Here is a 12,614-nt window from a genome sequence, read left to right on the forward strand (position 1 = left end):
TCAGATTTTCGGCATGAATCTGTCGGGATTAGTGAAGAGGTTTAACTAGCGATGAAGTACTCGAAAAAGTAGCCAAGGAGATTGCAGCACATTATGAATGCTTTAGTATGAGTAGAATTACAGATTCAGTACAGTACTGAATAATTCTTCCTGTAGCATGAATACTTGTAATTACCCACACCTCCACTGTTGGCAGACTGGAGGTTGTAAGTATAGCAGTCTATTATTTACACATGCTCCGAAGAAGCAGCAGCAACATACCTACCATGTAGAATGTGTTAACTTTAATAAAATGGCCCAATACCAAAGTAATATAAATTGTTGTGCATTTTTGTATTAAAAGCAAAATCAGAGTCAACACATTATGAAACATTTTATAAGATTTATTTCAGAAAATATACTCGATACAAATATTCATGAAAAGCAAAAATAAATGGTTTCAAAACATTTCAATCTACATAAACATTAAATCTAAAGTGTACTTTTTATTTAAAAATTATTCATAGTATTTAAATGTCCTTTAACCAACACTGCACCAAGTATGCCACAATGGGAAAGGGTAAAGAAAATACACCAAGGGGGAGTTTCAGCATTGAAATACAGTAGGATCCAATTTATCCAAACCCCCTCGAAAGTGAAGGTTGTTCAGGAAATGCGCTCATGTACGAATCAGTACATTAAACTTTGTCAGAAACAAACATCTGATAATACTTGCATCCATAACTACCAAAATTATAATAAAAAAGTATTTAATCACCGTTGCCCAAATTAACCATGATATAGCGACAGAGGTTCGCAAAGCCACTGTTACCTTGACGGCTGCTGAGATTTCAAAGGCCCTCAGCCAGACTGTCCATCTCTGCTCATGCTGCTTATATCATCACACTGGTTTTATATTTGTTTGCACAAGCATGGAACGACCTAAGGACAGGCAATATACGACCCCTTTGCTACAAAGGCTAAGAAGGCAGGTCGAAGAAGATCAGTCACATTTGGCAATGTTGGTGTCGTTTCTATGACTTCTTTTAGCAGCCGCTATTTGTCCAATGTTATATGACTGTGGCCTGTGTGCCACAGTGGGGAATTAAGCCTGTTTGATTACTCTGTTAATTCACGTAAGAGGTTTGGATAAACAGGGTTCTACTGTGCTCGTCTTTATTGAAAGGTCCATTTGATCAATGACCAAGTGCAAATATGGCGCTAAGAGTGATTTTGTCATATGCCTTGGCAGATTAAGGCACTCTCCTCTCTTTCGTATATAACCTGTCATCACTTTTTTGTGATACATTTGTTCTGCACTTCAAAATGCATGAATCATAACCATTTGGCTTGCTCCTGGCATTATTTAACATAAAAACACTGTCAACAAATTGTCAACTTACATAGGCCTATAGTGTGTCAAATCACTGATCAGGGAATTCTATGTGAATATTGACACTTTGGCATGCTGCAGTCTCTAAATATCACACTCTGGTCCTCGCATACCACCCTCAAATCTTTTATCAAGATCCTACGAAACTGTAATTTCTTCATCCTCCGATTCCGTGAGATCTGATAGTTTGCTGCCATCTGACGGAGATGACAGGTGAGGATGATGATGATGATGGTGATGGAGGTGTGAGTCTTCACTGTCCAACATCAGCTGAGAATTGGGGTCCTGGGACAGCAGGCGCAGCTGCTCTCTGTCAGGGCAAAAGTCACCGCCGACATCGGTAAGGTCCGGGTGAGGGTTGGTCTTGGCAGGGAGGGTCTGCTGGCGGCAGCCCCCCGTTGAAAGAAGCTCCCTCTCCTTGGAATTTCTCCACTTCATCCGCCTGTTCTGGAACCAGATCTTCACCTTTGTTTAAAGAGGGAAAGGAGATTTAATGTTGATGCTTAAAATACCGTCAGCAGATGCAATTGTTGGAATCGTGAAATATGATTTTGTTCATGTTTCACAAAGGCCTCATCCCATCCCCACCTTTTTGCTTGAACATTTCACTTTGTTGTGAGTATATTGTTGGCTTTAACCTTCCTCTGCAATTTCTTTCAGTACTGTACTTTTAAATGATTTGGATCTGCACTTAACCTGAATCTTGCAGTCTTGTAGTTTGCACACTACATGACTGATCAGTGACAGGGGGTCACACATTACAAGATCTTGCAGCCAAAATAAAATCAGAGCAAAAAAATAAAAAAATAATTTAAAAAACGAAGCTCATAGCAAAAAATAAAAAAGTCTGGCTTTTTTTCCCCTACATCATTTACTTTTGAATCGAAATTACATTTAATACTATATAATTACTTTTGATACTTAAGAACCTTTAATATATCATCTACTTCAAGACTTTTACTGAAGTAGTATTCTAATGAGTGACTTGCACTTTTACCAGAGTAAGTTTTTTAGTAAGATATCTCTATGTTTACCTTTTAAGTGTGGCTTTCGAGTACTTTTCCACAACTGATATTCTTTCAGGTTTACCTGGGAATCTTTGAGTGCCAGCTTGCCGGCCAGCTTCTTCCTGTCTGGCTTGCTGATGTACTTCTGCTTCTGGAAGGTTCTTTCCAGGGCCTTGCGTTGGAGGTCTGAGAAGACTGCCCGCCTTAGCATGCCCCGCCTGGGCTTTCCTCTAGGGGCGAGGGGCCACGTGAAAGTCCCTGGCACAGGAACCACTGAAGAGGCTGCCAGAGTGGGACACAAAATTGGAAATGTGTTCACTGTTGTTTTATTCAACCCATAGAGTAGTAATTCTTAATATGTAAATGGACTTTAAGTTAAATTGATATAAACCTTGAGTGGTATTGTGGAAAGTTATGAAATTGTTATTATTTTTTTTTTTTGCCATAATCCAAATTCCAAATCCAAATTTAAGTCAAATTACAGATGGTAAGAAGACCAATGTGACCTAAACTTTCATATGATGTCTGAAATGTTTGAGGCTTGATAACGGTCTGATAACATTCCCTCACAGTTCAATGTGATGAACCTCAGTCAGGTTCTTTAACGTTGAATTTGAATTCATAAGAAGATATCATGATATAAATCTATTGTGTAAATGTGATGCTGGTCATTATAATAAAATTTTCCATATTGCCCAACCATAGCTACAAAAAGTGTTGAAATCTCACACAGGTTGACTTTGTAGACTATATTTTTTCTCAATGGATATAATCTTTAAGAGAATAGATTTTCATTCAACCCTTCAAGGATCAATGAGAAAAACACAGTTTGCTGTTATCAAACTATGGCAGGAAACGGCCCACAATTAATAACACCAGAACATACAGTACAAGCACGTGGACATTATAAAGGGCTCCTAGTCCTTCTCCGGTGTGAGTCTGACTTTAAAAAGAATGAAAGGCAGGGGGCGTCCCATTTGTCTGCTGATGGAAAAAGACCCAAGGGTAAAGGGATGGACCCTCCTTTGTGAAGCTCCCACAAACTGCCTTTAATGAAGCGTAAAAGGCAGTTGTAAAGGTTGCATGGGGGGGGCTAATTGGCTAGTAATGAAGTGAGTGGATAAGAGCCATAGACAGGCTAGTATATAACAGACCCATTTAAAAGACAGGATTGTTAATTATCATCCCAACAATAAAGACATTTGAAGACCTGATAATCATTTGGAGGGAGGGAAGGTCAGTGAATGTTTTCACAGGTTTTGTAAATATTTAGCTTCAAGCTGCAATACAATGCTTAATTAATGTAATTGTTGTATTGTTGTAGGGGGAAAAACGTGAATTTTCCATAAATGTCTAGAGCAATTCTACAGCAACCGATTATTCATTTCAAAGCAGCCACATATCTGTACACCACAGAAGGCTTGGGGTTAATCATACACCAGGGACTTATTACATGTGAGGATGATGCATGGTCCCTCTGTGGTCTTGTGAGAACATTCAAAGTAATGAAAAGAGCCTATTGGAGAATTAGTGCATGACTGGTTATGGCCTGTGACTAGCAGTCTGTGTGTGTGTGTGTGTGTGTGTGTGTGTGTGTGTGTGTGTGTGTGTGTGTGGTTTTGGCTCCTATTGGTCACGGTGCTGAAAGCTTTGTGGATGAGTGGAGAGCTTGGTGGGAAAAAGCCAGAGCGTGAAAGGGCACCAAGCCCGAGCTGGGAAGAGACCCCTCACATTTCCACCATGACGAACGGGACTAATTTGGATATTAGGACGACCAGTGCTTGTGTCAGCAGTCAGTGTGGCTACTAAATAGGGGAGAATTGGCGAAACTGATTCTGAGCCGCCCTGGGCAGCCCCACCCCCCGTTCCCGGTATTCCCTTACAACATGTAGACTAAATGGTCTGAGACATGTCTTCTTATTGCTTTTTTTAAGCGTTCATTTAATTAACCTGACATGGGCCTGCATAACAAACATTGATTTTTATGGTCAACAACCTCAACAAAATAATTTCTGTCGGAACCGTTTAGGTTTAATCAATACTTGAATGGAGTTGCTTGAATTGTAAGGGTTTGGATTAGAATGGAGTGGATTGAAATGTATGAAGTAAGTATGTGAAAACAGTAACTGAAAATGACTGTTCTTGGCACCCGAACCCTAGCATCTAAACTCCAACGTGTCTGGAGTGCATTTAAGTTGCCACCATTAGGGGCATCAGGATGTTCAGTTAATCCGTGTCTGCAGTGTTGCATATTGTAAAGTGAAGTGGTTAAAAGGCAGTCGCCAAGGTACAAATTACCTATCTCTTTGTTGCATACATTCAATTCAACCCTAACCCTAACGCCAAATATTATGACATTATTTTCTTTGTACTATGCTGTATACTGTAGGTTAGTAGATGTTTGTCGAACTGAAGAATTTCACCCACCTGTGAAGTAAGAAGCTGTGATGAAGGGCTGTATGGTTCCGTCAAAGAGAGGCAGAGGGAAGGATTTGGTTTGCAAACTCTGGACTGATGGAGAGGAGTGAGAGGCTGCCGCCACAGAAACGCATGTTAGATTTGACCACAGTGTAGCTGCAACAATATGTGGCCAACTTGCCAATTACAATAACCAAGTTGTTGTGTGATGATGATTTCAGAGCTATTTCAGAGAATGAGTCAAGTTTATTTTATAACCCTTAATCACAGTAGTCTCAAACCCACATTTCACATGAAGGTTGGCAGAATACCCTAGTCTTAACTCTAATATCCCATGGGCACTAGTGGGAAAAACTCTGAGAAAAACCCCTTTGAGGAAAAATAGGTGACCCCTTGAGAAGGGGTCACAGAACAAGATATCTCCCTTCCAGAGGTGTAAGGGGAAACAAAATAGGCTATAGACAAGATGATCCAATGTTTTTTTTATAGACCTTTGACTTTTTTTTTTTTATTATAGAACATCACAAAACATCATTAGGTATGATTGAACAATGTCATTTATAAACTCAACATTGAATAAAAGTGTATATGTAGTTACAATAATGTATGCACGGTGCAAGCACACTTGAATTATCTCATATGACAATTAGACTTAATTACCAATAATATCTACAGCGTGTGTGTCTGTGGTTACGCCTCTTTTTGCATATCAACGCGTTCTTGTGACGGACAATTTAAGTGCTTTGTCGGTGTCTGCAAGTGCAAGTATTCCATAAGGCGCACTAGTTGTAAGCTTAACCATTAAACGAGGTGGCATGAGGATGACTAATGCCACCCTATGAGCAAAGGGAAGGCTTATTTGGGAAGCCTAGCTTCCCTAATAAAACTTCCCCGTTGTGAAGATTGCCCAGGAATTAACCCAGTGTTTCAACAGCCTTCCACTTAAACATTATAATAAGTTAATTTACAATTTTAACATTAAAATAACAGTCTAGCTGCAGTAAAAAATAAAGTCTGTAAAGTTGTTCTTCTTCTTAATAACCTCTATCATTTCCTTGAGAATAATAATATTCTACATTATATGTCAACAAAAAATAATGGTAAACAATAGTGAGAAAACGCACAATAATAATAATAATAATAATAATAATAATAATTATTATTATTATTATTATTTATAATGCGTTTTCTCATTATTATTTACTATTCATTTGTTGTTGATCAAAATGTAGAATTATTCTCAATCAAATTATTGTATTTATTATTATACCTTTCCGTGTCGAAGGTGCCAGTATGGCGCTGACGCCGAACTTAAGGTAGCTGGACTCCGGATAACGTGTTTGCAAAGAGTCGCCGCCGACTCGGACGGTCTGAGCGGAGGACTGCAGGAGTGAAGCGCGTTCCGTTTCGAGTCTCGCTGGGAACGGCAAGAGCGTCGGACCATCGCCGGGCGACAGGACGTCCTGTCCGGGGCTCTGCGACGAGAATGTCCGATGACTGTAGCTCAGCGGGCGGCCGAGGCGGAGGAGATCCTTCACCAAAAAGCCGGTTGGAAGTGAACTGGGTATGGGCAATGCGAGCGCCGCCGGGGGACCCACTATACCCGGGTAGAGTGGAGGCGGCAGGGCGCCGCAGGGAAACATCATGGCCCAGTCGAATAACTTGAGAAAAGAAAAAGTTGTTGCTTTTTCCTCTTCTGGAAAAGAGCCTGAACTTTACTCGCCAAGTGATTAGTCTTTTTCTCAGGCAGCAAATCTAGAGGGAGCGTTTTAACGGCGATACCACCCATTCACTCACTTCTGATTGGATCAGAGACCGGAAGCGGTGGATATGAGGGCGTTACTGCGCCAAAACTGCGTACCCGTGACGGTGGAATTCCTAGTTGTAGAAAATAGTCACAGATGCGTATCAATGCGTTTGAAACGTGCAGATTTTGACAACAGTTACACCTTCTGAAACTCTTCGTGGCAGGTACACAAAATCTGATTCCACAAATCACAAATTAATACACGCACATGTTTTTTTTTGCTATTGTTGTTGAAATGAATATGGTTCAAAACAGTCACACACCCGTATCGAAAAGTTGCACACCCGCAGAATATTTTCTCAATATATATTTTTTTGCTTGGTAATTTTTTCAGCACTAACTGCAACTGCTTGAATCTGCCGCTACGCATCTCAAATGCAGTTTTTCGCTCACAAATGATTTCCCGTACGCTCCCACCTCAGCACCACACATCTCAGTGACATATGTAACGAAAGAGATGTGTGCACCTGTAGAGCCAGGGGCGGGCATCGTTCAGAGATGAGGGAACCCTTTTGGCCAAACAAAGGAGCTCGTTTGGGGCGCCCAAAAAGGAGAGAATAAAAAAAAAAACAACCCCAGCCTCCAATCTCCAGAGGAGCTGGGACCCGTTGCTCAAGGCAGGAGCTGTGATTTCCCCGTTCCTTCCGTTATATTGGGTTATACGTTATTATTTTAGTCAGGCACTTTGGACAGCCCAGGTAGCGCCGTAGGGCCCTAGCGTTGGTGCCTGACTAAAATAACGATATAAACCAATATAACGAAAGGGGCTTTACAACCCTTACCTTACACATTAGGTGCCAGCTCCTCTGCTGAGTCGGGAAGAAGCTTGGGATTTGTGCGCCGCCAATGAAGGTGTAACTGTTGTGTTGTGTTTCAAATGTACTCATATACATCTGTGACTATTTTCTGCATCTGGAAAGAAAAGAAGAAAAAAAAAAAAAGGAATATACATATATATCTCAGAGGTGGGCCGTCGGGGCCACAAAGGCCTTCTCAACTGGCCTCGAGATTGTCAAAATCAGAAAATTATATCTTTGTAAATGCAATTATAAAAATATGATTTTATGATTCTGATATATAAATTTATATTCAATTATTAAATATATATTACAAAGTTCGTTCCCATCAGTCTATTAACGTAATTTCATTGCTACTCTCTCCATCAGTTGCGATGCTTCCAGTGCAGCTCATAAATTAGAGCTTTCATCGAATCAGATGCTCCGTTACTGTGTTTCTTTCCGAATGTTAATTTTCAGATTCTAACGGCATTTGGTTTCTTTAAGTTCGAATAGTATTCGTTTGTGTGTGCGTGTGAGAGCGAGAAAGAGAGATGGAGGAAGAAAGTAACTGGTGTAGGAAGCTGGTAGTTTCAAGGGGTTTCAACATTGAGAACACGCACATTTGTCCCGCCCCGAATAAATACTCTGGTGCTTGAATTTTGTGTTTTCCTTTACATTAAAAAAAAACGTTGAGAGAGAGAGAGAGAGAGAGATTTCAGCATTTGAAAGTATTAATGCAGAAAAGGCACAAATTGGTGCATAAAAATTCAGCAGAATGCAGTGTTTGATTTCCTGGGAATTTCCTGGGAGAACCCTCGAATCCCGCGCCTAATGGCCCGCATTAGGCTTCCCTAATGTTAGAACGAATCCTTCGCCATTTCATATCTATATATATATATATATATATATATATATATAATTTTTTTTTTTTTACTTTTTATTCTTTTTTTTTTATATAAATCTTTAATATAAATAGAACGAATCCTTCGCCATTTCATAAATATATATATATACATTTTTATTTTTTTTTTAAATATAAATCTTTAATGCTATGGCTAATCTTTAATGCTATGGCTGATCCGTATATATACATATATATATATTTATATATACATTTTCCCACTTAAATTTAATATTAAAACATTTCCAATTCAGCATAAAATAAAATTGCCTCTAGGTTATGGGAAGTAAATGACGGTAGGCCTCGATAGCCCTATAAATGGTGCTCAGCAGATTGTCGGCCGCCCCGACAACAAACTAAAAATACATTTAAAATTTGTTAAAAAAATAAAAGAGATTAAAACGCACCCCGTTCACATAAAGTTGTGTTTTCCGCAGGTATGCATTAATAATGGATTCATTTTCCGATCCAGCTTATTGTTGTGTTTGTCCTTTCCGAGTTGGAAAAATATTTATTTCAGCTCTTCATTTTTGGATAAAGGATAACGTCCATTGGCTCCGAAACTTTTTCGAAGAATCACAGTTCATTTGCTCGGTTGGGCTATTAGTGACATTATTGTGCATGCTTATTTCGTGTCTTGTCGTAATAATTTATTGTTCTTTCATATCGATTTGTATATTTTGATAATATTATGAGCCCTTTGTGGTTTTCCACAGCACAAGTCCGTCTAGACATTTTCAATTCCCAAGAATCGTATCGCGACGCCAAATTGCCCCTTCATTTTTGGACAATTTTATATGATTCTATGTGTCCGGAAACGGGAATTAGGCCTATATTCTATTAGTCTCACATTGTTCATTTTAAATTGTGTGTGAACAACACAGGGGCCGAATGCAAACAGGCAAATTAGTAAAATGAGTGCGGAATTAAGCCAGTTCTATGCATGACGTTAGTGTATATAATCAATAAATGATGGTAACGGATAATTAATAGATCATTTAGTTACGATGATGATTATTACTAATTGTGCGTGTGTTAAAGGTTGGGAGGGAGCGGGCGGGTATTATTCAGATGTCCATGCTGTTCCAACACCCAACACACACACTCACACACCCACACACACACACTCCCAACTCTGATCGTGGCCTTGCCTTCTTATCCTGTTAAGCATGAAGAAACTGCCCCCACCCCACCTTCCCCGCTTTCGTTCACGCCTTTAGGTTTGGAGGGCCTTTAGGTCCGTGACACAAATCGTTGTGGAAAAATCACGCCGCCGAGGCCCCCTCTGAAAGGATCTTTTTGAGGAGCTTCTCTGTGATGAAAGTATTGGAGATGTTGGACAACGCGGTGATGAATTTAATGTCTGGGTTTAAGTGCAACATGGCAGTACACAGTAGACAGAGCTGTTTCCTGCCCTAATAATAATAATAATAATAATAATAATAATAATAATAATAATAATAATAATAATAAGAAGAAGAAGAAGAAGAAGAAGAAGAAGAAGAAGAAGAATTACGTAATAATAATATTGACAGTAATAAAAATGTCAATATAAAGAACAATACTTATAATAAAGATAATAAAACATTATTATTATTATTATTATTATTATTATTATTATTATTACTATAATAATAATAATAATAATAATAATAATAATAATGATGATGATGATGATGATGATAATAATAATAATAGCTGCATGCAGCAATACGCTGGGTCCAGGGTAGTCGGCCCTTCGTTAAAGTTCAATGGACGATTGTGCTTTGGCTCTCTGTTCCGATGTGTTTCGTGACTGCAGAAGTTCATTTGTTCCGGCCTGGTAACAGTGTAATTCTATGATTAGGCAGCTGCTTTGTTTTTTTTAGGTTTGCTGCTGTGGGTGGTTAAATGATGAGTTATCCTCAGAAGTGTATATATTTATGATGTTTAATGAGCTATTCCTTTCGTTAAAGTCCAATTATATCTGTCCCTTAATCTGTGTACTCTGTCCACTCCATCAAGTATTTCTGCATTGCGTGGTGCCATCTTGGTGAGGGTGCGATTGTTAATCACAAATAAACCTGTAGACATTCCTCTATAATCCCATTAGAATTTGTGTGCTTTAACCATTTTTTAATATTCGAGTGTATTCAAATGTATAAAGCTCCTATTTATTAGTGTGTGTGTGTGTGTGTGTGTGTGTGTGTGTGGAGGGGGGCAAGGTTCCGCGGCTCCCCAGCTCCAAACAGAGCAATCTTTTCTCCAAACAAAGAAAATTAGATACATCTAGATTACTCTAGATGTATTTACTCAATTTCCTGCTGCTGCTCGCTGCGGAGCAGATCGCAGATAGCTTCTGAAAAAATCCCGCCCGCGTTCTCACAGTCCGGTGGTAAATGCCTCACGGCCCGGCACGGTCCGGAACCTTTGCACTACAGAACATGGCGTCGGTGATGGTCGGGTTTATTTCCAACTTTCATTGCCACATCTGTGGAATTACTGGACATTCTGGTCAAAGGTGCACTCTCCGTTGTACTCAGTGAAACTCCGGAGGAGAGGGAAAAGCGCAGGTGGGCTCAGGCTTTCACTTTGCAACAAACTAGATTAACTTATATTGAACTTTATTGCTCTTCACATGTGGATTGATTCCCTATAAACATTTATAACCAATTATTTACTCATAAAAATAAATACATAATTGAATCGCAATTTCAGCATTCGAATAGTGATACATTTTTATATACAGGTACAGCTCACTTAACGACCTAACTGTTTAACGACTGTTTGGAATTACGACCAGCTCTTCGACCAGTTGGTATTGTACACTGGTACAATAAGGCTGCGTGCGCGGCGTCTCAGCGTTAAGCATCTCATCGCCATTCTCAGTCTCAGTCTTGTTCCCGTAGTCTGTCAGGGGCAGTCGCCACGCCCCCTTACCGTGAAATAACATGGGTCCTCGCTTATGACCAATTCGCTTAACGACCTAATGCTAGGAATGGAACTCGGTCGTTAAGTGAGGAGTACCTGTATTCAAATTCTCTTTGAATTTCGAATTTCTTTCCTGCAGCCCTAATCAAAAACTCCATCCACAATACTGCTACTAATGTTGAAACTGCCCCAAATACAAGTGTTATTCAGATTGTCTGTGGGTTCGACTCCATGACATCCATCAAGTTCTGATGTCAGTTACATCTGCACGTGCTGCCATCTTGGTGAGGTCCCGATTGTTGACCAATCACTGGACTGCAATCCTATCATGTGACCTGTACGTGACGTCATGCGCGTTGCGGTAATGATAGCAAATACGCCCCTTTGCAGCGGGACCCCGAATGACAATAATAAAAATGGTGATAAAAAGAACAATAGTTATAATAATGATAATATATATATTTTTATAGTAATAATAATAAAAAATAACTATGAAACTTGACTCGCTAAATTATCTCAGAAAAACCGATATTTAAAAAAGGAAAGATGACCAAAAAAAAGAAAAACACAAAATTTCAATTAGATTTAAATTCCCCACATTTTCAGACAACTTCCTATGTACGCAGAGTAGAAGCCAATACAAATAAGCAATATCTTGTGATCAGTCTCCTTGTCATTCACGAGTATGTGCTCTGGTAAATTTCCAAGTTCGATATGTTGTATGAAGTATAATAATGGTGCAAATGTACTCCAAGAAAGACCAAAGTATAAGTCCAAGTTTCACCCCCCTGCTGTAACTACACAGGGGCGTTTGACTTAACTATGTCACTTCCAAACCAAAGAAAAAAGCTCTCTTCTAACCCCAGCAGACAGTGCTGGACACCCATTGACGGACTATATAGGAAGACAGAGAGAACTCTGGAACAAAGGAGGTTTTTCAAGGAGAAGAGGTGGAAGAATACGATTTTTGATCGTTCCTAAAGAGTCCTTTTTGTAGGGGTGAAGAGGTGAATCATTGAGGGCTGTGTGTTAAGACGTGTGACTAATGGAGTTTGACCATGTGGACACTTTCTCTCTCTCTCTCCATCTTCTCTCTCTTTCTATTACACTTGCACTCCCTTTTACTCTTTCTTGCATTTCTTTCTCGGCGAAGGGTCTTCTATTAAAGGACCGGCTAGCTATTTTATAACACAGGCCTTATTGAAATGTTGGTTCCCATCGTTTCCAACAGTTTGTAGCACAACCTCTGTGAACACTTGACTATTTAGAAGCTTACCCACCATGCTACTTCACACTCTGCTTAAAAGCAGCCCAATGGGACAACACTTTTCATTGGCAACACTGCAGTCTAAGGCAGCAGTTAATCAAGGACAGCTTATTCTGTCAGGCAATAAGTGATAAGTTACACTTCTCTAAAGCA

The 12,614-nt window shown here is 39.5% G+C and overlaps 1 protein-coding gene across 1 annotated transcript; it reads right to left on the reverse strand.

Moving 5' to 3' along the window:
• Positions 1 to 377: 377 nt before the first annotated feature.
• LOC307231311 (homeobox protein DBX1-B-like) lies at positions 378 to 6,518 on the reverse strand. The gene is made up of 4 exons (XM_080001963.1): positions 6,068 to 6,518; positions 4,807 to 4,911; positions 2,462 to 2,661; positions 378 to 1,837 (listed from the first exon to the last, which is right to left on the reverse strand). Exons 1-4 carry the CDS (start codon positions 6,441 to 6,443, stop codon positions 1,511 to 1,513), a joined length of 1,008 nt encoding a protein of 335 aa, XP_079858089.1. The 5' UTR covers positions 6,444 to 6,518; the 3' UTR covers positions 378 to 1,510.
• Positions 6,519 to 12,614: the final 6,096 nt, after the last annotated feature.

This window comes from Zeus faber (genome assembly GCF_960531495.2).
Source record: "Zeus faber genome assembly, chromosome: 6".
NCBI classification, from domain to species: Eukaryota; Metazoa; Chordata; class Actinopteri; order Zeiformes; family Zeidae; genus Zeus; species Zeus faber.

Excerpts from the sequence above, each read along its gene's own strand:
- LOC307231311 (XM_080001963.1), bottom strand. The coding sequence starts at position 6,443 with ATGATGTTTCCCTGCGGCGCCCTGCCGCCTCCACTCTACCCGGGTATA. Across the intron at positions 4,912-6,067 it reads GGCACCTTCGACACGGAAAG|CCTCTCACTCCTCTCCATCA; the intron begins GTATAATAATAA and ends CTGTGGCGGCAG. Across the intron at positions 1,838-2,461 it reads TGGCACTCAAAGATTCCCAG|GTGAAGATCTGGTTCCAGAA; the intron begins GTAAACCTGAAA and ends CTTTAAACAAAG.